Source organism: Rattus norvegicus, chromosome 2 (genome assembly GCF_021556685.1).
Source record: "Rattus norvegicus strain SHRSP/BbbUtx chromosome 2, alternate assembly SHRSP_T2T, whole genome shotgun sequence".
In the NCBI taxonomy this organism is placed as follows: Eukaryota; Metazoa; Chordata; class Mammalia; order Rodentia; family Muridae; genus Rattus; species Rattus norvegicus.
In genome coordinates this window covers 26,587,912-26,613,154 of record NC_141535.1, presented here as the reverse complement: position 1 = coordinate 26,613,154, position 25,243 = coordinate 26,587,912, and the positions used below count along the sequence as shown (strand labels likewise).

Sequence of the window (25,243 nt, the reverse complement as noted above, 5' to 3'; positions counted from 1 at the left end):
ACCCTCTCAATTACTGCTTTTTCAGATTGTAGTCTACATTTTCTATTGTTTTTGTTTCTGCTTTAAAAAAAAAAATCTGGCAAGGGGTTCTGAGATTCCTGCCATTACATAGTTCAATGATAGGTACAGAGGTACCTATGAGTCAACCTGGGAAGCAGACCTGGTCCCCTGAGCAGGTCAGCATCCCCAGCAGCCAGCATCCCCAGCAGCCAGCATCCCCAGCAGCCAGCATCCCCAGCAGCCAGCATCCCCAGCAGCCAGCATCCCCAGCAGCCAGCATCCCCAGCAGCCAGCATCCCCAGCAGCCAGCATCCCCAGCAGCCAGCATCCCCAGCAGCCAGCATCCCCAGCAGCCAGCATCCCCAACAGCCAGCATCACTTGTTTCCATCTGAGCAAACACCACCTAAGTGCCCTGCTGTTCTTTCTGCCCTGGCCTGTCAGGTTAGTCATGGCTGAGTAATCACCCTCCACTGGCTCCCCATTTGTAAACTTGAAATCCAACCTGTGGGCACTGGAGACATTTGCTGGTCTTTAATAATTTAGAGACTTAATTTATTACTGCCTGTAGAAAGGTATAAATTACCAGCGTCAGGAGTTTCTTTGTAGGAAAACATAACAAAGCCACCTATTGTCGTTGTACACACTAGGTCGGTTTTTAAATCTAAAGTCACATCATTTAACCAAGTAATTCAAACTACTGTGGTGTCCCTGATCCGGTCATTTCTATTAAAAACATAAATTGAAGGAAATAAATTCTGCCCTATTCAAACATAATTACGAATTTCTGAGTCAGTGCCTTGCTTATTAGTGCATTTTATCATAGAAACAAAGGATACATTTTGCCCGTCTAACTGTATCGCCTTAAATCCCATCTACCCTTTGCTGTAGGTATTTGAGAAGCCTCCTTCTCTGTTTATTGAATTAGTCAAAATCTAGCCAAGATTATACTTCAACTCCTGCTAGAGCTCCTAGCAACCAAGGTCAAAGGGGAAAGTCAAGCACAGAAAAAAAAAAAAATCCTAAAAGAAAAAAAAAACCCTCACTCATCTCCACCTGCAAAGCAGCAAAAGGGCCAACATAAATGAACATTGGAAGTGACTTCTGTTTAAGAGTGAAGGGATAGGCGTATGCCTCAGTGGTAGAGCATTTACCCAGCATGCTTGCGGTCCTGCGTCCAATGCCCAGGTGCCCCCACCCTCACACATACTGGATAATTAAATACGAGCACATCGACTGGTAGAAATGAGGTTAGAATGAAGGGAGACTGGCTCAGGCCCAAATTCAATTCCTCTAGACTGTTTGCTCACTGTGACCGTAGAGGTCTCCTACTCTGACACAGGCAAAACGCAGCAACTCTTCCTGGATAAAAAAAAAAATCCGGGCTCTATGCTAGCATCATCCATTCGCTTCCTGATTTGTCACATAAGGAAAGTTGTGAGTAAGATTTACAAAGTTCCCCCAGGTTTAGCGAGTCAACAATCAACTAGAAACGAGGTCAACAGACACTGTCCTTACCATGTACAAGAAAGCCTTACTTCATAGTAAGCAGCGTACACCTGTGCTGTGCTGTGTTCCTGTGCTATGTCCCTGTACCTTGCTGTGCTATGTTCCTGTGCTGTGTCCCCATGCTGTGCTGTGTCTCTGTGCTGTGTCCCTGTGCTGTGTCCCTGTGCCCAGGCAAGGGGTGGAACAATGGTAGAAGCTGGCTCAATTATAAAGCTCGTGCTACTAAAAGGCAGTTAGCCTGTTGCACTCTAAGATAAGATTGAGGAGGTGCTCAGCTCTCCTCAGCCCTGCTTGCTCACAAGTAGGGACACACAAAAAAGAAAACACGAAGACAGCGGACAGCAGGAGAGGGGAGTGGAGGAGAAAGGAAGAGAAGGGGAGGAGGAGGGAGGGAGGAAGAGGAGAGCGAAGGAGAGAGGAAAAGAGAAGAGAAAGTCAGTACACTCTGCTGTTGGCGTGCCAGGCCATAGGTGCTCCTCAGAAGACGATATGGACTGTGTCCATATGATATGGATATGGAGTCCATATGTAATCAGGGGCGAAGGCAAAATCATTATAAGTTTGAAGCCACTGACATCATATACAGTTTGAGGCCACTTGGGCAAGTTAATAAGACCTTAGCTCGGGGCTGGGGATTTAGCTCAGTGGTAGAGCGCTTACCTAGGAAGCGCAAGGCCCTGGGTTCGGTCCCTAGCTCCGAAAAAAAGAACCAAAAAAAAAAAAAAAAAAAAAAAAAAAGACCTTAGCTCAATGTGAAACTAAATAAATAATAAATAGATGAACCAACAAGGTGTGGCTCAATGGCACACTTCTTTTTTTTTTTTTTGGTTCTTTTTTTTCGGAGCTGGGGACCGAACCCAGGGCCTTGCGCTTCCTAGGTAAGCGCTCTACCACTGAGCTAAATCCCCAGCCCCTTCAATGGCACACTTCTTAATGAGAATGCAGCCCTGGGTTCTGTCCTCAGCAACAACCCCACCCCCACCCCACAGCCAAAAAAAGGGGGTGGGATGTTGAAAAACCATCCAGTATAGACAGTGCCATTTAAAGCACAGGTTCTAAAGCAGGGGTTCAGCTCAGCAGTAGACACCAGCATCCTGGCTACTTCTATGTCAACAAGCCAGAGTCGTTTCGAAGAGGAAATCACAACTGGGAAAATGCCTCCATAAAACAGGCCTGTGGAGCATTTCTTAAATTAGTGACTGATGTGGGAGGGGACAGACCATGTGGGTGGTGCCATCCCTGGCCTGGTGGCCCTGCAGTGAAACAAACTGAGCACAGTCTGTAAGAAAACAGCACTCCTCCATGGCTTCTGCTTCAGCTCCGGCCTCTGGGTTCCTGCCCTGACGTCCCTCAGTGAAAGGCTATTATGGGGAAGTATATCATAAAATAAACTGAGCTGGAGAGATGGCTCAGTGGTTAGGAGCACTGACTGCTTGCTCTTCCTAGAGGTCCTGAGTTCAAATCCCAGCAGCCACGTGGTGGCTCACTACCATCTATATAATGGGATCTGATGCCCTCTTCTGGGGTGTCTGAAGACAGCAACCGTGTACTTATACAGAATAAATAAATAAATTTAAAAAAAAAGATGAAATATACCCTTTGTTCCCCAAGTTGCTTTTGGCCATGGTGTTTTATTACAGCAACAGAGACCGTAGATGAGATAACCATTCTAGCTTGTGCAAGGCCATGGGCCTGATCCTTAGCTTTTCAAAACAAAACATATACAATAAACATACCTTGCAAGTCCCTGGTAGACTGCCTAAATTAAAATCTTTCTGAAGCCCAGGAAAAGTTCCAAGGTAATTCCCAGGTAACCTAGCTTGACAGCCAAGTTCCTTGGGAAGCCATTTCCTAGCAGAGGTTTGCTAGATGGTTTGGGGCAAAAGAAAGGAATAATCTCATGACTGGCACCAAGAAGCCATGATACGCCATGCTAATGTTTCCCAGACAAAGACATAAACTCTCAAGGAAATAGGTATCATAATCTTAATTATTATCATTATACCTAATTTTTTACTGTTTTCTAGTCCTGGGTATTTTATGTTATTAGCTGTTCACTATCCACAATAACCTTTTGGGACAGTATTATTATCCCCAGTTTATAAATTGGTAATTTGCCTCAGGCACAGGCTTGGCAATGTATGGGTCACTGACTGAGCACCCGAGTGCCCTGGACAAGACTAAAGTCGGCAAACTTTGTCCTCACCCGCTCCTTCTTATGGGCATCCCAAAGACTCAGCAGCCTTTACCTCTCTCACAGTACATTTCCGTGTCTGCATCCTGGTTTCTTTAATTGAATTCCAGAGCTACCCTAAGGACTTTGCCCAAAGGTCTGTGGCATCATCCTCTCACTGAGTAACTCTGGGAAATGTTCCAGCTGCCACAATCTGCAACCATTAACGTGATGCTTGCTTTTATTCAGAAAACTGATCTAAAGCAGCTCGGTGCTACAAGAGGGATGGGCGTTCCAGATCACTGCCCCCAGTTACCAATACTTACCTTATAGACAGCCTCCAGCCTTTAGAAAACACACACACACACACACACACACACACACACACACACACACACACACACACACACACACACATATGCACACTTCCATACTTCCCAGGGGCTTCCATTATATAAACAGTAACTTCTTCCCAGTGGAAGAAATGGAAGAGAAAATGGGAGGGGCAGATCATAGGTTGAAGATTTGGTATGAACAGGATAACGAGTTAAGAACTGAGACAGGACAGCTCACAGAGCTCTCAGAAAAGAACTCCCTAGACTACTATGGGAAGAATAGAGATGGTTGGGCAGCATTGAGGAGTGATACCCACTTTGAGGAGGAGCCCTACTCATTAGAATCAGGTCCCTAAAGGTGTCTTCCCAGGCAACACGAACTTTCAAGAGCTTCTGCCACTGCTTTCCTGAGCCCATCAACCTCAGAACTTCACAGCTGCATGGAGCACCTCACCTGATAACCAGTTCTTGGGTTGTGGGCAGATCTCTTTGGGGCGCTCTCACTTTGCTCTTCAGAAATGCCTTAGATGTCATAGGATGTGATTTAGAAAAACATTGGAATGCTACCTTATTACGTATTTATCCATTTCAGAGAAGTAATTGGGAAATGTGTTAAATATAGTTATTTCTCAAAATGTATGTTATGGTTACATGAGGTCCTGAGGCACTATTCTTAAACAAAGGACAGTGGGCCCCTGTGCAAGCTTGCCTAAAATGAGCACAGTTATCGATTACTAATGTCTGCCACGGGAACTGAATATGGAGGTCTCTGTGTTTGCTATCACTAGTACAGCAGCCAAATGTTTTTAGGATGGAACTCAGGAGACCATAAAAAGCTGTAAACTTACAAAGAACCTTTCCTATTTGGTAGGAAAATGAGTGATTTCCAAGTCCAGTCTTCTAAGATACCTTGGACTACAGGTTCCCAAGGACAATGAGGACAACAGAAGAGCAACAGAGAATCAGGGGGGAGTGAGGCTCAAGGTGTGGTTTTTATTCAATTGTCTCTACTTTTTAGGCAAGTCTTATAATATTTTTAGTTTCAAGTATCTTTGTTTTGTTTTGGTTTAGGCTTATTTTGATTAGTTTGTTTGTTTGGTTGGTTTTGAGACGTGTCTATGTGTAGCTCTAGCTGTCCTGGAACTCATTCTGTAGACCAGGATGGCCTTGAACTCAAATGATCTGCCTGCCTCTTCCTCCTGAGTGCTGGGATTAAAGGCATGCCCCACTGTCCAGCCCATTCAAGCATATCTTAAAATAATAATATTTTATGATTTTCAAATAGGAGACATGACTTCAAAAGAATCTGAAATGCTAATGTAGACTTTTAAATATTAAAGACAATACTTTTTCTAGGTTTATTTTAAAAATTTAATTTAGGGGTTGGGGATTTGGCTCAGTGGTAGAGCGCTTGCCTAGCAAGCGCAAGGCCCTGGGTTCGGTCCCCAGCTCCGAAAAATAGAAAAAAAAATTAATTTAATTTAAAATTAAGGGACTGATAAGATGGCTCAGTAGATGAACGTGCTTGTCACCAAGCTGACAACCTGAGTTTGAGCCTTTCAATTGTGGAAACTTTGACTGTGGAAACCAACTCCAGCTAGTCAACCCCAAACCTTTAAAATAAATTAATAAAAAAAAATGTAATTTTTACAAATTAAATGTTTTTGTTTTAAAACTAACGTCCATCAGACTTCTGGTTTAGGGGAAGAACTATAAGAAAATATGATTTAAGTATATTTTCATGGTATATAATTTTTTTCTGAGAACAGTAATAGGAATGATAAAACTATGGACTGTTTTCATTTGATAATTAAAACAAAGGCTTGAAAATACTTTGGTGCCCTATGATTATTTTAGGTCTAAATGAGCTATCATGAACTGTAAGAAAATATAAACTGGGGCTGCTCTTCCAGAGGACTAGGGTTCCATTCACAGCACCCACATGGCAGCTCACAGCCATCTGTACCAAGGGATCTAATGAGCTCTTCAGGCTTCCAAGAGCACCAGGCATGCACACCGCACACATGCATGTATCCACGCAAAATGCTCAAACACAGAAAATAAAAACAAACGGATACATTTTAAAGAAAAGAAAATATAAATTATAAACCCAGTCCCAGCCACATAGTATTTCCTGAGACTCTCTTTCTGTAGGTGTGAGACTGTGGATGACTTCACGTTTAACCAACATGTCTGAAAGTGTCTCAGTACAAAAATCTAAAGACTAGCTTCCAGTTCTGGCCTCCAAGACCTGGCCACGCAGCTCAGTTGATGGCTATGTGTTGTGGTTTGCCCTGAAGCTATCTGTATTTTGATGATAATTCCACTGCCCCAAGGATAGCTGCCTAGTCACTACTCAGGAATCAGGTGACTTCACCAGAAACTTCTCCGGATTGAATTTGTAAAGTACAGGTGAGGGGCAGATACAGGATAGAAGGAGGCCTGTCATTGGGTGAGAGGAAGGATGGGCAGGAGAGAAGTTTGAAGGAAGAGGAGGAGACTAGGACAGAAAAGAGAGAGAAGGGAGAGAGAGGGAGAAGCTGTGGCAGGACAATGGAGGCTGATGTAAAGATCTCGCTCTGTGTATTTACAGGTTGTTATCAATGTCTTAAGGGATGGATGGTACCGGGCTTTGTATGTTTAAGTGGGCAATTATATCTTATCAATTGGATCTAAGATTATTGTGTGAAGGTTTGAGTGTAGGAAAGTGTGTGGCAAAGTTGGGATGCGTTTCCGCCAAGATATCTAGCAGACATCTTGGGGCACTGAGGTGCCGGACCTAGAGCAGGTAAAAGACACCATACTTTTTTTTATTTTTTATATTTTTACAACAACAGCTATGACTAGACTGGGCCTTGGCTCCACAAATAGAAGGTGGATTGGTCACTAAATTGTCTCCTGTCCTTCCAACCTTCACTACTCTGTGAACTATAACAGAACAGCTTAACGACAAGATTGAAATGTGCTTAATAATGTTCTGAAAGGAAAGGGGTTAGAAGTTTTTGACTAGTCAAAGTAATCTAGATGGGTGAGGGAGACCTGAAAGAACAGAAATGACATCCACTTTTAAAAGGACATCAAGAACAATCGTATAGCAAAAAATCAGAATAGTGGGACTTAGGTCTGCTTGTTTGTTGTGTGTTTGTTTTGAGGCAGGGTATCAAAAATCCCAGGCTCGACTCAACTCCTCCCCCAAAGGGCCAGAAAGGACTTGAACTTCTGATCTCACTCCCCTGACCCCTGGGCCCGACTTTCAAGTGCTGGGGATCTTCAAGTGTGCTGGGCAAGCACTCAGCCAACCGTCAATTGAGTTGCATCCCTGGTCCCTGGAGTTTGAGCATGAGCATAACCAGTAAAGAACAAAGATAAAAACAGAAAGGAGAAAGCCACCTGAGTTGTCAGGACACAACTAAACGAAAGAGAATAGAAACTGGGATAGTGGATAGGTGAGGATGGAGGGAAAAGCCAGGCAGGGGAAGAGGGAAGGAGGGCTGGTGGCTTACCCGCAGCATTCACAATTCGATTTGCTCTCACAGATCCTTGCGGAGTCTCCACGTCCCATGTCCCATCTGGCCTGGGCTTCAGAGATGTCACTGGTGCAGGATACTTTAGAAGGGCCCCATATTTCCTAGCTCCAGTAGCCAGGGCCATCGTCAGAGAATATGGATCGATGTGGCCATCTCCCGGGTTATACAGTCCGGCTAAAATCTAAGCCAATCATAAGAAAGGTCCTAGTCAAAGAAATGTATGCTTTCTGCTCAATGCAAATATAACCCACTGACAAATGCTTAATAGACTGAGGCTTCAAAAGTGCATTGACGGGGGCTGGAGAGATGGCTCAGTGGTTAAGAGCACTGATTGCTCTTCCAGACGTCCTGAGTTCAAATCCCAGCAACCACATGGTGGCTCACAACCATCTGTAACGGATTCTGGTGTATCTGAAGACAACTACAGTGTACTCATATACATTAAGTAAATAAAATATTTTTTAAAAAAAGTGCATTGACAGCTGGACGTATAATACCTGGCATACACAGGGTTCTGGGGTTTGGTGCCATCCCAGAGAGAAAGCATCTTGACAGCAGTTAACATGTCTTTTCTTCTCTAGGACATACTCAGACTTGAGCAAGATTCACAATGAGACCTGAGTCACTTGTCACCATGAAGCCACTTGATAAAGCTTTGCAATGGCCTCCAGTACTTGGGCACATGCCACTAAGAGAAAAGAGTATGGTTTCCAATCTTCTGGCAGCTGTTATCTGAGGTCAGTGGCTGGAGCTAACATTAAGTTCCAGTCAATGGGAGTGCAAAGGAAAGGGTTATACGGTGGCTTCCGTGAGCCACTCCAAGGTGATAACTAGTGAATGCCCATTAGTTGTTTCTCCACCCAGGGGTCTGGGATTCAGATGTGATGATGGCTCAAACCCCTGGGCCAACAATGTAATGATCTAGAGGGTGGCTTGACTATTGAGTCTCGATGGCTGAGTGACTATTCAGTGCTTTCTCAGTCAGGGTTTCTGTTGCTGGGGAGAAACACCATGACCAAAGCAACTTGGAGAGGGAAGGGTTTATTGGGCTCACACTTCTACAGCACAGTCCATCACCAAAGGAAGCCAGGACAGGAACTCAAGCAGGGCAGGAACCTGGAGGCAGGAACTGATGCAGAGGCCATGGAAGAATGCTGCTCCCTGGCTTGCTTCTCATGGTCTGCTCAGCTTACTTCCTTATAGAACTCAGGACCACCAGCCCAGAGGTGGGACCATCCATTTGGGCTGTGCCCTCCCCATCAAAGTCCTACAGAGTTTTCTCAATTGACGTTCCCTCCTCTCAGATGGCTTTAGCTTGTGTCAAGTTGGCATAAGACTGGCCAGAACAGGGGTTGGGGATTTAGCTCAGTGGTAGAGCGCTTGCCTAGCAAGTGCAAGGCCCTGGGTTCGGTCTCCAGCTCCGGAAAAAAAAAAAAGACTAGCCAGAACAAATGCTTACATGAATGAGAAAAAGACTTAAGTGTTATTTTGGTTTTACATGTTTAAAGCCAGATCTAATTCTAGCTGGTATATCAGTTATAACATTTAAGTATTCGATGCTGTAAATATGTTTATATGTTAGTACATATCCTCTATCAGCTGGGTCTGATGGTGCAAATCTTTAATCCCAGCGATTAGGACGGCTAAGGCAGGATTCCGAGTTTAACACCTGCCTGGATTAGAATGAGTTCAAGGACAATGTGGAAAGCTTTGGAGACCTTTTCTCAAAATAAGAAACAAAAAGATGAGCTGGGGTTATAGTTCAGGGCTAGAATGGTAGCCTAGTATACAAAAGTACTGGGTTTCAGTATATATGTGCACTTATATATGCTTGATGGAAATGTATACTCAGTTCATAATTCAACAATGACTTCTTGCCCACTTACTCTGTGTTACGACATTAACTTAGGCACTCTGAGAGAATGAAGGAGGAGGATGTGAGCCAACAGAGGCAGCACAGCAAATGCTACAATAAGATCTCATCTACTTGGCAAGAATTTGCCATCAAGTATGAACAGGGAATCTTAACAAATATACCTTTTTAAAGATTTATTTATTTGATGTATATGAGTACACTGTAGCTGTCTTCACACACACCAGAAGAGGACACCAGATCCCATTACAGATGGCTGTGAGCCACCATGTGGTTGCTGGGAATTGAACTCAGGACCTCTGGAAGAGCAGTCAGTGCTCTTAACCACTGGGCCATCTCTCCAGTCCGACAATTTTTTTTTCTGCATGTGTTTGGATTATTTTGTGCTCTTTGCCCTTTGTTACTGTGATGGTATTACCTTGATTAACATTTAGACTTTAAAGCAACACACTCTACTTGATAATATCATAGAATTGTTTAACTCAATTTACTAGATTTTTTTAAAGTGTTTTTTTTTATTATTATTATTTTTCCTCCCAGAGCTGAGGACCGAACCCAGGGCCTTGCACTTGCTAGGCAAGTGCTCTACCACTGAGTTAAATCCCCAACCCCCTAGATTTTTTTTCTTTTTTTCGGAGCTGGGGACTGAACCCAGGGCCTTGAGCTTGCTAGGCAAGCGCTCTACCACTGAGCTAAATCCCCAACCCCCACCCCCTAGATTTTTATTAAAGGTTTTCACATCTATATTCAGAAAGGACAATAGTCTTGCCTTTTCTTCCTTTGTTTTTGTAGGGTTTTTTTTTTATGTCATAGCATACTGGTACTATAGGTTGTATAGGAATGCATTCGATCCTAATTTTAGAAGACTGTGAAGGATTCATATCAATTCTTCAACCATCTGTTAGAATTTATTAGAGGTGCCATCTGGGCCTAGTTTCTTCTCTGTGAGTTTTTTTTTTCTCTTTTTTCTTTTATAAGTAAAATTTAGTCTTTGTACTTATAGATCTAAGAGACTTTGGGTTTTAGTGGAATTCACACCATCGCTGACTTGCAGAAGTCACGATGGTGTTTTGTAATGGTTTTGTGCTTGCCGTAGTGATCCTATGACTGTTTGGTTTGGCGTGCCGTGGCCCGTGTGTTTCCTAATATCTTTGAGGAAATTTGTAATGATGAGAGCTTCTAGGGAAGTGTCCCAGAGTTGACATATAAAGAAATATAAACGGATCCTTAGAAGTTTAGCGGAGGTGGACTTCAATGAAGATAATGCTCTCACACAAGCCCATAAACAAGAGTCCCTGCAGCCTGTAAAAACCCACAAGAGCACAGCACCCCAGCACCCACGGCAGTTACACAAACACTCAGCGACAGGAACCACTGACAAGTCACTAGCAGAGAACCCAAGCAACCTGCTGTCTGTCTGTCTCCCTGTCCCCAGGAGAGAGTCAGAGAGGCCCGGGTTCAAAACTTTCCTCCAGCTCTTCCAAACTGAACAAACTTAGCCACTGTGTAAACTGTTTGACGTTCTGTGTGCTTGGTTATAACAGCCAGAGTTTGCATAGAAAGGGCTTAGCATGGTCTCTGTTTACATAAACACTACTGTAGTGAGTGGTACAAGCACTACTATTCTGTGAGAAAAAAAAACAAACAAAAAACAAAAAACAAAAACACAAAACAAAAAGATGCTCACCCAGTAGGGGAAACATTGAATTCCCTATCAAGTGGATTCCCTTAAGGAAATTCAAAGTCAGTCTAGATCTGTGCCTGGCACGGTGTGAGAGGAAAGTGCTTCCAGGAGCCAGGCAGGGTCGGAGGAAATATGGCACGGGGCCTCTTGCCTTTTAAAACTTAAGTAATCTCTTTCTAGACTCGTCAGAGCAGGCTGCCATTCCCCAGCAGACAGCTGGTGTGTAGAAGCTCTTCAGTCTGAGAGATCCGGTCGCAGAAAGGGACAGAAATGCTTCCTTAGTTGTCACAGGTGGGAACTAAAAAGGGTTCCGTTGCCCCTGTACACATCCCTCAATAATGGTCTGCCTTGTGATCTGCCCACACTCTAATACCTACCGTCTAACACGGCCATTCAGAACACGTACATCGATTATTTCTATTTTTAATTAACTCAATAAAACACACACACACACACACACATATACATATGTATATAAAATTTTAGTTCAAGTTGACAAAGTGAAATCGCCCTTCAAATAAATACCTTGTCCATGTTGAGTAAAGGGAACAGCTCGTGGATTTTTTCGGGCTCAATAATATACTGCTCGGTGGCATGCCAGTTGGTTCGCGTCATTTGGTATTTAAATTCGTCCACCCTTTCAGGAGTTGTCGCAAGCCTGATACTACCCGGTTGATGGAACCCCACCACCTGTGACAATAATTCCAGTAAAAGCACATAAGTAAGTTGTCTTCGGGCACTCAAACGGTTCTCTAGCACAATGAAAAATCAAGTGAGCGAGAGAGGCGCATCAGGCGGCGATCATGATCACCATATCTGCATCTTAGGAAAAGATACTCATTCCGCAGCAACTTAGTCAGTGCTCCTGTTAGCCGGGCAGTACGACAAGCCTGAGGTGCTCAGTGAACGCAAGGCAAAGCCCTGGATGACGGAACTGTCCGCCTACAGGAAACGGTGGGGCAGTTAGAGCACACAGTTGCACAGGCTGAGGGTTCCAGGGCAGACCGAGGGGCAGGACAGGAAAGGGAGAAAAGCCAGAGAGGGTGTAAGGAGGGAAGTCTTTCTATTTTGGTGAAGCCCTGGGTACCCAAACACGAGGGCCGTCCTGACCTTCAAATTGCTCACACTCTTCAGGGAAGACCAACCACTAAAGCAACAACGGCACTGGCACACGTGTGTTAGAACAGTGAGCACACATGTGGTTACCAGCATGTAACAGGGGTGGGCCGTCTGTGTCGGGTGAGGAAGAGAAGAATACAGACTTAGACAGCGGCTATGCGAGAGCACCCAGAACATTCTAGAAAGATATGCTGTCGAGGGCGATTAGAGCCCATGAGCAAAGGAATAGAGGCACGAGAGAATGTTAGAAAATCAGGCGGGCTTAGCTATGGAAGGGCATGCCTCAGACCCTGCCGAGCCTTTGATCTTGATCCTGAAGACTCCTGGGAGCTTTTAGTGACCTCCCAGTAATGATAAGATCACGAAAACATTAAGGAGCCTTTGATATTAGGCCATGGAAACAGTCGCTATGAGAAGGGATAAAAATAAAGCCGAGAGGTCTTAATGTGCTGCCTCTGAAGACACGGGCAGTCAGGGCCCAAGTGGAGCCTGAGCAAGCTGTTTGCTGAGAGCCGCAACTTCGTACCTTCTAGATAGGGGAAACCATGAAACAAAGTTTGGGAAGTTGCTCTGTATTATCTCTTCCTTAAAAACCCAAAGGAACAGTTAGTTACCTAGATAATACACTTAAAGAAATGGCGATGATGTTAAAACAGAGCCGGTTCTTCCTTAGCCTCTGCCTCTACCACAGTAAGCACTGCGTGTGTGTTCTGCCTCTGAGCGGCTGACCTCCCAGGCACCTTCGCCTTAATGCATTTACCTGTCCAGTTTCTTCTTCCAGCCTCTCGTAAAGTTTGATGCTGTCATAATGTATCTTCTTCAAGTTTATCCCGGGGTGAAAGTAAGTTGTTAAACCTGCCTAAAAAAGTAGGGAGGGAAGGAGATATGGAAATCAGGTGACATTTGCACATGCTTGGTCACCTCCCTCCTAAGCAGCGTTTTCAGGCCTCTAAGACATGAAGAAGTCTCAGGTGGATGTGGGAAAGGGCGCATCGGTGGCCATTTGAGAACCCAGAGCAGATAGCTCATGACGCAGTGTGTAAAGCAGCTTCAACCACACGTGCCGACTGAGAACCAGCCCATACACGAGTCCAGGAAGAGCCTAAAAGTCACTAGGAAAAGCGCGAAGGGACTGAGTTAGGTTGAAGGTTTAGAGTACACGCTGTTGTTGACTGTTTCTTATTGGGAGTGTGTGGGACAGAAGTGTTTAGTTTTATGAATGTAGAGATCAGCAAGATGGCGGAGTGGGAAAAGCTAACCCACCACCGCACCTGAGGAGCTCCACCCGGGGATTCCTGCAGCCCATTGCATAGTAAGAGAGGAGAACCGATTCCTGCAAGTTGTCCTCTCATAATTATGGCACATGTTTGTGAGAAAGTGCATGGACACACATATACAATAAATTAATTAAATGTAATAAAAATATAGATTTTTAATTTTAAGTTTTGGATATTTGCATATACACAATAATGCCTCGTTATGAGAACTCTGGTCTATACAAAAAAGAAATCCATTTGTTTCTTAGATATATATATCATATTACATAGTATTCCAAATAACTTTGAGGATGAAGCAAGATTAGTGTATGTTGGACCATCAGAGGCCAGGTATGGAAGTTTCTACTCGAGTCTCTCTCCCGTGCTCACAAAGTTTCAAGAGTGAACTTGGAATCTTGGAGTTTTGGATTAAAATGCACATGTATTAGGAAATGTTGGGAGTGAAACATGGGATGGGGACTTGAGTTAGGAACCTACAGGTTTGCTCCCCAAAGCAGAAGTACTGTGAACTGGCAGGGGGGTGGGCTTTATCCCCAGCTTGCTCTCGAATGGACAGACTCTCTGTCCCTTTCCCAAACTGCAGTCTCTGGTGACTAGAGCCTGGTGAACACGTAGTATGCGTAGTCGCTTAACCTGTTCTGAAAGCATCTAGGCACACCCACACACATTTGTTGACTAAACACTGGTTAGTTATTCTTTGGAAAAGATTGCTAAATATTAGAAATGTTACAGCACCTTCCATCAACTATGACAGATGCAATGTAGCATCCGGACCAAGAATTCTAGGCAATTACACGAAGCAAGAGTTTTCTTAATTAAGTATCTGGGGTCTCATTTTTCAGCTAATTTATCTTGGGGAGCTCATCAGAACACAATCTGTTCAAGCTCAAATCCATTTAGGAATATTTATAACGTTCTCCTATGGGAATCTGATTCTCTGAAACTCAAAACGATTCCCATTAACGTTAGTCAACCACCATTTACAGACCAGAAGCCTGAGGCTTTCATTTAAACTTGCCCATGCATCTAACACACATAAGTGGTGCTTCTGACAAAAAATTCCACCCCAGTCCCTAGGCCATCATGGAGCAGCTCCTGCAATAGTAGAGAAATGCTTCCTCTGCAGGAACTGCCTGTGAGGGTCTTTGAATCATGGCAAACCCTTCTTCTCCTTTCACATATTTGATAGTGTGCATGTGTGTCGATCAGAGAGCATCTGTGGCCTTTGGGTATCTGCCACTGACCCTAATTCTGTCTTCAATGCCTCGCCATCCCATCTGTTGAGGAAATGAATGCTCTCGAATACTGACCAGAGCTCTGGTTATGGCTAGAGATCCTGTAAGCCAGAATCCTGGGTGAAGTTGGGCATTTTAATCAGTGTTCTATTGCTGTGAAGAGACACCACAGCAACTCTTACAAAGGAAAGCATTTTACTAGAGCTTGCTTGCAGCTACAGAAGTTTAATCCTCTGTCATGATGGCAGGGAGCATGGTGGCTGAGAGTTCTACTTCCAGATCCACAGACAGGAGGAGAAAAGAGAGACACTGTGTCGGGTTTGAGCTTTTGAAACCTCAAATCCCACCCCCAACGATACTACTTCCACCAAGGCCACACCTACTTCCACCAAGGCCACACCTACTTCCACCAAGGCCACACCTACTTCCACAAGGCCACACCTACTTCCACAAGGCCACACCTACTTCCACAAGGCCACACCTCCTAATCCCTCTCCCTAATGACCAAGCATTCAAATATATGAGCCTATGAGGGCCACTCCTATTCAAGCCACCGCATCAGGACTCCAGAAAGATTCAAGTGTCATTATCTACACCCATCTATTCTGTGTCCTCTGTTCCCCTGCCCGGGGGGGCTAATGAATTCTCATCTGAAAGAATCACGTGAACTTAACAAAGACATTTTGCTCAGTGTGCTTTGTTTAGGGAACAAATTCTTTTGGAAGTGCAGAGCCAAGGAAAAAGTTAATCCTCTTACTGGAAAGAGAACACCCATGTGGGAGCAATCCATGCTTCTCTCTGTCCCTCATTGCCACCACAGTAGACAGTTGGGACCAATTTTTTTTTGTTTTGTTTTGTTTTGTTTTTCTAGTCATAATGGCTAGTTTCTCATGTTAGCTTTTGTTTTTGAATTTGTGTTTAAAATTTCGAGCTACCCATACTGTGCTTCTACTGAATTCAAATTATTTGAATCTTCTCGTATACTGTCCACTGTTAATTAAACACTTGTCTACTTTTGGACACACAGAACACACGGTGTCTTTCTCTTCAGCGACTTCAACATGGATCTAGTAAATGAAAAGTTTGAGAAAGAAGAAAACACTGGTCTTAGCCTTCGGGCACATGGTTAAATGCTAGGCCTCGGAGCTGCGGACGTTGAGAAGTAAAGGGAGCTGAAGAGATGGCTCATCAGTTAAGACTCCCAGAGGCTGGGAAGGCCAAAGAGGTCTTCACAGAGAGACCCTGCTTTGACTTGAAAAAAAAAAAAAAGAAAGAAAATATCATTTGGTATAGAGGATTTAAAAAAAAAAAGACAATGAAAGACAGAATTCTTCAGAAGGGATTAAAGTTAGACTTTCCATGGCTGTGCAGAGACACCATGACCAAGGCAACTCTTATAAAAGCAAACATTGAATAGGGGCTGGCTTACAATTCAGAGGTTCAATCCTTTATCATTGTGGCAGGAAGTGTGGCAGCATCCAGGTAGATGTGTTGGAGAAGGAACTGAGACTTCTACAACTTGATTGGAAGGCAGCCAGAAAGAGATTGCCTTTTGCAGGCGGTCAGGAGGAGGCTGGAATTCCATTCTGGGTGGAACTTAATCATAGGGGACCTCAAAGCCCCACCCCCACAATGACACACTTCCCCCAACAAGGCCACACCTTCTAATAGGGCCATTCCCTGTGGGCCAAGCATTCAAACACATGAGTCTTTAGGGGCCAAACCTATTCAAACCACCACAGAAGTATAGCCCTCCGAAGCCTGGTATGGGCTCAGGCTGTAATTCCAGTACTAGGAAGTAGAAGCAGGAAGATGGAGCGGGAGTCCAAAGTCATTCTTATTTATAGTGGGTTCAAGACCAGCCTGAGCTGCATGAGACCCTATCTCAAACAAATAGCAGACAGACAGACACATACAGAGACACTCACACATGCACACACATTCGCATGCATCTCTTCAAGTAAGTTCAGAATTTGCAAATATTTATTGATAGAAATTTAAAATAACAAGAAAAGAAAGTTCGCCCCCCACAGTGTATCGACAGTTACCAAGTATAAAAAACAACTGCAGGAGTCGGAAAAACATCCAGAGGTGCTAAATAATGGGAGAGCACTGGATGCGAACCTGTGGTGTGCCCCTGAGTCTAATAATCCTTCCTGACTTCCAGGGGCCTCCATTACCTCAGAAAACTCAGCTATTGCCTAAGCTATCATTTATCCCAGTGACTCCAAATCTTTTATTCACACACTTATACTCAGAGGTTTGCACATAACCACTAAAATATCCTTATCCCTATATTTATATGTAAATATAGGTTACTATATTAATAGAGGTTGTAAAGTATACTAAATGAGCTTGAGATGAGTGAAATTTTTAAAATAATTTTTTTGCCTTCCTTATTGTGCCAGAAAGCTTTTGAATATTCAGTTCATGAATCAGATTTTTCGATAGTGTTGTGATTAACGTATTTCATTATTAAGCTGTGTCTACACTGGATTAACCTGTAAAAATACAGCCTGATTCTAGGCTTGCTTTATGCCCAGGATTGTTCATTCATTTATTTATCTGTTTATTCCTATATGTATGTATTTACTTGTTTTAGTTTCTTTTGTTTTAAGCAGTCTCCTGTACAGCCCAGGCTGGCATTAAACTTTTTGTTTTTGTTTCTCAAGACAGGATTTCTCTTTGTAGTCCTCGGTATCCTGGAACTCACTCCCCAGGCTGGTTTCGAATACAGAGATCTGTCTGCCTCTGCCTCCGGGTGAGTGCCACCAACAGTCGCCTGGCATTGAACTTTCTTTTTTTTTTTTTTTTGGTTCTTTTTTTCGGAGCTGGGGACCGAACCCAGGGCCTTGCGCTTCCTAGGTAAGCGCTCTACCACTGAGCTAAATCCCCAGCCCCGGCATTGAACTTTCAATTTTCCTGTGTATTGGTTTCTTTTCTTACTGTTGTGAACAAACACCAGACAGGAAGCCACTAAGGGAATGAAGGGTTTGTTTTGGCTTCCAGTTGGAGTCTGTCAAGGTAGGGAAGGCCCCTGAGCTAGATGTTGCGTCTGCCCTGGGAAAGCAGAGAGGAATGCTGGGTCTTAGCTTTTCTTTCCCTTCTTATTCAGCAGGAGTCCTCGAGCAGGCACTGCTATGTGGATACTGGGAATTGAACCCTGATTCTCTGGAAGAGCAGCCAGTGCTGTTAACTGCTGAGCCATCTCTCCAGCCCCTATCCACATTTCTAAACATCCCTTTTAACCTGCACTCTTCCCAATAGGACTACTTTGCAAGCCAGTAGCCCCACCTTATGAAAGCATCTCCTTTCCTTGGAGGGAGCAGACCACACCTATTTTTTCCTCTAGTGCTGGGACCATGCCTGGAGCCTTCCACATGTGTCCGGTAACAAGGCTTTCCATAGTGCTACTCTCAACTTCACCCCTTCTCTTCCTTTCTCCATATACTATACAAAGTCTCAGTGAAGCTGGTCGCCATGGTGGCTTCAGGTAGCAATCAAAGAGCTAAGATAAACCCACTGTGCCATGCGGGCTGGCCTGCCCCTCGAATCTGGAATATCCCCCTTGGAATCTGAAGCAATATATCAATCATATCAGATGACGTTTAATTTCTTTCTCAAGTATGTAAGTAAGTGCAAAGTCCTAGATTATCTTTCAACACTCCGAATGGGGCATCTTGCATCTCCCATCCTTGCATCTTGAAAGACTGTGCTGTGACGCCATTCCCAGGGAAGGGGGGAACCCTATTCTCCAAAACCATTTGTGATATCGTCCGTCCTGTACTGACAAAGGAGCCTTGTTTAAGTGAGCAGGACCTCGGGTTGGCACACTCGGTTCCACATTGAACATCTAGTCTCAGGCTGTGCTGTCTTCCAGCTCTCACTGCCTGTACCTGAGCTCATTATATCACAGAAAACATGTCCCACCCCAGGGACCTGCAGGGCTGCTGCCTTTGTTCCCACAGCCTGTCTGTTTAGCTGGTGCTCTAACTTTGTACACTCTCAATCTGTCCTCAAGTATCTCTGGGCTGAAAACTCTTGGCTTGGGAAACTTTCTGATGTCATTCTTTATAGAGATGGTTCATGGACTTGTAAAAGCTTCCAAAATCAGTTCTGAGGACAGGTCCTGTCCTGTCCTTTATTTCAAGGGGCACAAACCACCCAGTTGTTCTTGCTTGAATCAATACTAGCCCCCCAAGGCTCTGGCTTAAAGCCTTGTCTACAGGGGCAGAGGTGCCTTTCTCATTATTCTGATATATCTTTGCACAGGAAAAAATGTTTAACAAAGGGGTTGGGGATTTAGCTCAGTGGTAGAGCGCTTGCCTAGGAAGCACAAGGCCCTGGGTTCGGTCCCCAGCTCCGAAAAAAAGAACCAAAAAAAAAAAAATGTTTTACAAAGTTAATTTTGCATAAGAGACTATCATTTTAAAATCTTTGCTGCTTTTCTTAAAAGAGTCCAGGCTAAGATATGTACCCCTTTATGGAGGCACATTTACTGAAATCTCAGGGAATTCTTTTTTTTTTTTTAAAGATTTATTTATTTATTATATATGAGTACACTGTAGCTGTCTGCAGACACACCAGAGGAGGGCATCAGATCTCATTACAGATGGTTGTGAGCCACCATGTGGTTGCTGGGATTTGAACTCAGGACCTCTGGAAGAGCAGTCAGTGCTCTTAACCACTGAGCCGACTCTCCAGCCCGGGAATTCTTAATCTACTCTAAAATGCAAGCCATTACCCAGCCACTGTCAGCGAACAAATAAGGCACTCCAATTTTAATGTGTAGCTGCCTGCCCCAACTTAGCAATCAGGAAGTGTGAGGCAATACAAGCACCCCTGGGGACCTAGTTCCATTTGCCTTGATTTGCCCCTGCCTAAACGTTCTTGCCTAAACGTTTAGTTCCAAAGCCCTCAGACACCTTGCCCCGGCTTCCTACTGTGTTAGGTGTCCCCTCTTAGAGTTGTCTCCCTAACTGTTCTTGCTGCCTTCTATACTCCTTACAGAGTTTTCTTTAAGGCTCATGTCCCACTCTAAGTGTTTTCTGTCTGTGTCCAAGACCAACTCCAGGAGGAAAGGGCTGCCTTGTTTCCTTGTGTCCCTACTTCTGAGAGACTGTGGTGGCTTGAATGAAAACGGTTCCCACAGGCTCTCTCAGCTCCTTGTCCAGCACCATGCCTGCCTGCACGCTGCCATGCTTCTCACCATGGTGATAATGGACTAAACCTCTGAAACTGTAAGTCAGCTCCAAATAAACGCTTTCCTTTGTAAGCGTTGCCACGGTCATGTTGTCTCTTCACAGCGATAGAACACTGACCAAGACAGTGATCTTGAAGCCCTAAGGTAAGACAGGTCCTTTTGTCTGGAGTAATGACAAAATGTGAACTGTGCTGACTAGTTTCTGTCAGTTTGACACGAGCTATGGTCACCTGAGAGGAGAGGACGTTGATTGAGAAAACGCCTCCATAAGAGAGGACTATAGGCAAGCCCAAAAAGGAATTTCTCAATTAGTGGTTGATATGGGAGGACAGTGCCACCCCTGGGCTGTTGGTCCTGGGTTCTTTAAAAACAAAACAAAACAGGCTGAGCAAGCCAGTAAGCAGCACTCCTCCATGGCCAATGTATCAGCTTCTGCCTCCAGGTTCCCGTCCTGCTTGAACTCCTGTCCTGACTGCTTTTGATGGTGAACTGTTTTATGGAGCTGGGAGTGGAATAACCCTTTCCTCCCCAAGTTGATTTTCCTCATGGTGTTTCATCGCAACAATAGTAACCTTAAGGCACATCCAAAGGAAAAGGTAGAGAAAGTAGGCTTTCAGAAGGACAACATGAGGTCTGTACAAACAGAAAATCTAGTTTGGAGGAGTGAAGCGGGGCCTAGAGTGCTGGAGCTCTTCTGCAGGCAGGAGGAAGGCAGTGGGGAACCAGGGAAAAGAGACATCTATGCTGGGAAGACTGGTATACACAGGTGATGGGAGGTGTCTACCCCCCCCTCCCAACACACACACACTAAGGATAAGGGATTAGGGGTGAGAGGAGCTCAACATTCTTGTTCTAGGAGCACTGGCTGACCAGTGTGCATAGGCTGACTGTGGGACCGTGAGACTGCAGCCAACAGAGCTTGAGTCTGGGCAGCACTGTTGCAGGCATTCAGCCTTGACTACAATTTCAGATGCCTAGCCCATGCTGTGAGAATATGCTGAGCACCAGGAGGCCCTGGGAGACAGTTCCTTTTCCTCTCCTAACTACAGGAAAGCTGATTGTGAAAAGAACTAGCCAACGAAGCCAAGATCTTCAGCATGTGCATGTGCACGTGTGAGTCCCCATGTTCGTGTGCATGTGCATTCGAGTGTGCATGGGAGTGTGTGTGTGTGTGTGTGTGTGTGTGTGTGTATTGTGTTGTGTTGTGTCTTCAATCATTGAATCTTCTTTTCCCATCCCTCATTGACTCAGGAGTAATTACATGGCAATATGGGAGCCATGTCAATCCTTTCAGCCATTCTCCAGCCATGGATTGACCCAGGCTGGCTACTGGGTGAGACTTCATCACAAAACACAAAGCAAAACCAGCTCAGAAACGGAACCCAAAGGAACATTCTGGAAGCTACAGGGGTGGAAAACGGTAAGAAGCCAGTCAGGTCCAGAATCAACATGTTTAACGGACATCCCAATAACGATTTCCCACTTCCTGGAAGCATGCCAGTCAGGTGACAGGACACTTTCTAGTGACTGGGGATCACATGCTCTGAAGAGCTCTCTATGGGGAGTTGTGGACGGGAAGGACTGGTGCCCAGTTCAGGGCACAGAAGTTTGGGGGTACTCTCCTTACTGCGTGCCAGGTAGAGCCAGCCGTGAGTTCCGACTTCTCCAACAGGACCACGTCTCTCATCCCTGCCTTGGCCAGATGGTAAGCCAGACTCACGCCCACGCAGCCACCTCCAATGATCACAGTCTCTGCTCTGTCCTTCCATTCTGGGGGTGAGGGTGGGCTTTCCTGTCTGGAAGATAGTATTTTTAACAGTGGCAACACACTCAGAGATACCAGGTCCAGTTTGGGTCGGATTCTCTCCCCTGCCAGTCTCTGGACCTTAACAGTCACAGGCTACAATTTGCTCTTAGAGGGCGTCTGACCTCTGTCCCGATGACCTGCGCTGATTGTGGCTAAGGAAATGAGCAGTAGCGGTGGCAGTGGTGGCTTCTTTCTCGACCTAGGCATCGTTTTTTTGTTTGTTTGTTTGTTTTTTCATTTCGAAAAAGCACATTTTGGGGCTGCAGATCAGCTGGTATAGAGGGCAGGAGTTTAACTCCGAATCCATGCAAAGCTGGGCGGACAGCGCGATAGCTCCCACCTGTTATCTCAGCGCTGGTGTAGCAGAGACAAGGAGATCCTAGGTCTTGCGGACCAGCCTTCCTGGCCTAATCAATAAAAGACTCTGTCTTAACAAAAACAAAAATCTTAGAGAGTAACCGAAGAAGCATCGAACGCTGGTCTGTACATGTCTGCATTGTCCCAAACTCCTACTGATTTTCGTCTGTGAAAAGCCCCTTCTCTCCAGTGCTTCCCGGGCTAAGAAGAGACGGATGGAGAAGCATCCTCCTCTCTTGGCCTGTTCAGTCATCAGCCTGCAGGCTGGCCTTCCCTGCTGCATTGTGAACTTTTAGAAAGCAGGGACAATATCATCTTCGTCACTGAAGTCAGCTGCCCACATCTAGCGTGTATGTCCAGTGACTACACCTGATCATCTCCACGGCTTCCTCTCACCCCTGCACTGGCGTGCCTGCCCTACACATGCACGGGGTCTCCAAGTTCTGAGGCTTACAGCAGACCCAGAAACAGGGAGTGAAACTGAACGCAGCAGCCATGAAGCTGTCTTTGAGGTCAGGGCTTATAGGAGCATCCGTCAACAGGAAGGCATGATGGGAGCACAGGATGAAGAATGAAGCAGGCAACTGGGGGACGTGAAGGCTCTCAAGCTGCAGGGGCAGTCAGCACAGGGAGGGCTGGGCTTTGAAAGGCCACTGAGGCTGCATGGGAGGGGCTCCTAGGGTATGTCTGGCTCTCCTTAACACAAAGGGCACCCAGTAAACGCTGTGGAACATGACCCAAGAATGTGATTGATTGGGCTGGAGAGATGGCTCAGCGGTTAAGAGCACTGACTGCTCTTCCAGAGGTCCTGAGTTCAATTCCCAGCAACCACATGGTGGCTCACAACCATCTGTAATGTCCTTCTCTGGTGTGTCTGAAGGCAGCTACAGCGTACTCATATAAATAAAATAAATAAATCTAAAAAAAAAAAAAAGAACGCGATTTATTAACTGCTTGGTTCTTAGGTTTTCCACCAGTCACCAATTTCTTCATTCTGTTGGTGTCTAACATAGAAAGCCACAGTATAAATTAATAAGAATTCTGGGAAGACTCTCCACCACAGTCGGTGACACCAAATCCAAAAGCATATCATTTTAAGGGTAAGGTTTTCTGTCGTTGGTTGGTTGGTTGGTTTTTCAAGGCAGGGTTCTCTGGGTAGCTCTGGCTGTCCTGGAACTTGCTCTGTAGACCAGGCTGGTCTCAAACTCACAGAGACCCACCTGCCTGTGCTTCCCAAGGCTGAGATTTAAAGGTATGCTACCACCACTGCGTGTTTAAGGTTAAGTTTCAAGGTGGAGCCTTCCCTGGAATTGACATGCTATGTCTGTCCTGTTACTCCTTATTTGAGAAAAGACAGTATGTTTATCTGACAAAGACTAAATTGTTGAGTGTCTTGATGTCTAAATTCGAATCTGCCTTCATAATTTGTCAGACAAGAAACATATTTTCTGCACATTTTTAACAATATAGGGTGTGACTGTGTATTCAGACACACTGACACAAAGTTACAAAGCTTGTAGAAAGAACTCTTGGTTTTGTTTTGTTTTTCAAGACAGGGTCTCAATGTGTATCTCAAGCCCATGATGGCCTTGAGGTTGATATCGTCTTCCTCAGTCTCCAGAGCACTGGGATTTTAGGTTTTTGCTCCCACAGCCAGCTTGTCTTAGAGTTCCTATAAATGTCATCTGTGATTACTCTCACTATTTCAGAGTATAGGCAAATGTCATATGCATATAAGCACACACATACTAGTGAATAAAGATTTTAATATTATATTGTATTTATCCAGTCAGTTTTAAACAAATTAACCCAAGATCCACACCTCTCTATTTCCTTCTGTATTAGCTGCAGCGTCCCCATGGTGACGCTTTAAAGCTTACAAATCTCTCCTGTGCGCTCCCTGGCTTGGGTTTGCAGCGCTCCTGTGATACTGGCCAAGGAGAATCAGCATCCTATCTTTGTGGATGAGGAGACTGTGCTCGGCAGGCATCTATGTTTGGGCGAATATGGAGGCAGAACTGCAGCTCTGTGAGCCTTGTATCTACCCACCTGGAATAAGCCGGCTTGCCACAGGCACCATGACAAAAATCTGCCGATGAAAGGATGGCTGGATACAATTCAAAAACTGTCCTGGCAGACCATAGAATGTAAAACAGAGTCAGCTCCCAATAGTGACTGTTGAGTGACTCTATGAACAGAAACCTCAGCTTGCCACCATGGATGATGTCCGGAATGACGTCAGGAATGACGTCGGGAATGACGCCAGGAATGACGTCAGAACAGGAACTTCAAAGATGCATACAGAGACTACAGGAAAATGCCATCTCACATGAATGCAGTTTGACGATCCTACTCTAGAAGCCCAGGAAGACATAAAATACACGCACCCACCGCAGGGGCATCCTAATCTCACGCGAACCTTGCTGTCTTTGGGGAAAATTGTTGCTGTCTTTTACTCTTTCAAATAGCATCCCTAACAATTTTATTTCTTTAAAAAAATTATTTTAAACAAAAACAGACTTCCATATTTGCCCAAACATATATGCATTAAAAACGTCAGATTCACGTTCTCTGCGGTAACAGCCAAGCAGAAGCAGCCTAATAGTTAATGAGCAGGCTGCTTTGTTATATTATAGAATATTGATAAAATGAAAAACTATGCAGCCATTAAAAAGAATAAGGCGAATCGATATGCCCTGGCATAGAATAATCTCGAGAACATATTTATCATTAAAAACAAAACAATGATAACAGCCACCATCAAGGCACAAGTGCACCAGAGACAAGCAAGCAGTTGTTTGAGCACAGTGGACTCACAGACCTACACATGCTGCTTGCTGCCAACAGGCCAGGGGACTGGGGCCAGAGAGACAGTTTTACCTGGTAGTTAGCAGGTAATTCAAGGAGAACCCAGCCCATTCCTGGGAGCCCTGCCTGGCTCCTCTTCCCAACCCACAGGCGGCGAGTACTCACCCTTCCCGGAGGCCGGCGGAGCTTGGGCGCCCCTGGGAGCTCCGGAGCGCGAGGCCCCGCAGCCTGAGCGCGCCCAGGCGGAGCATGGCAAGGTTGCAGCCGAGCACAAACAGATCCCGGCCTTAGGCGGGAGGTAGCTGGGATGGAGGTGGGGTAGGGTTGGGGGTGGGTGG

General features: G+C 45.0%; 1 protein-coding gene across 2 annotated transcripts in view; it reads right to left on the bottom strand.

Moving 5' to 3' along the window:
- Dmgdh (dimethylglycine dehydrogenase) overlaps positions 1-25,204 on the bottom strand; it is a 75,077-nt gene extending 49,873 nt beyond the window's left edge. Inside the window, exons 1-5 of one of the 2 annotated variants that reach the window (XM_087616103.1) lie at positions 25,071-25,204; positions 21,561-21,729; positions 12,979-13,077; positions 11,625-11,789; positions 7,519-7,723 (exon numbers count right to left, since the gene is read on the bottom strand). In XM_087616103.1, the coding sequence (XP_087472229.1) occupies positions 7,519-7,723; positions 11,625-11,789; positions 12,979-13,077; positions 21,561-21,729; positions 25,071-25,156 (724 nt within the window). In that variant the 5' untranslated portion in view covers positions 25,157-25,204. 2 annotated transcript variants of the gene reach the window in all.
- Positions 25,205-25,243: the final 39 nt, after the last annotated feature.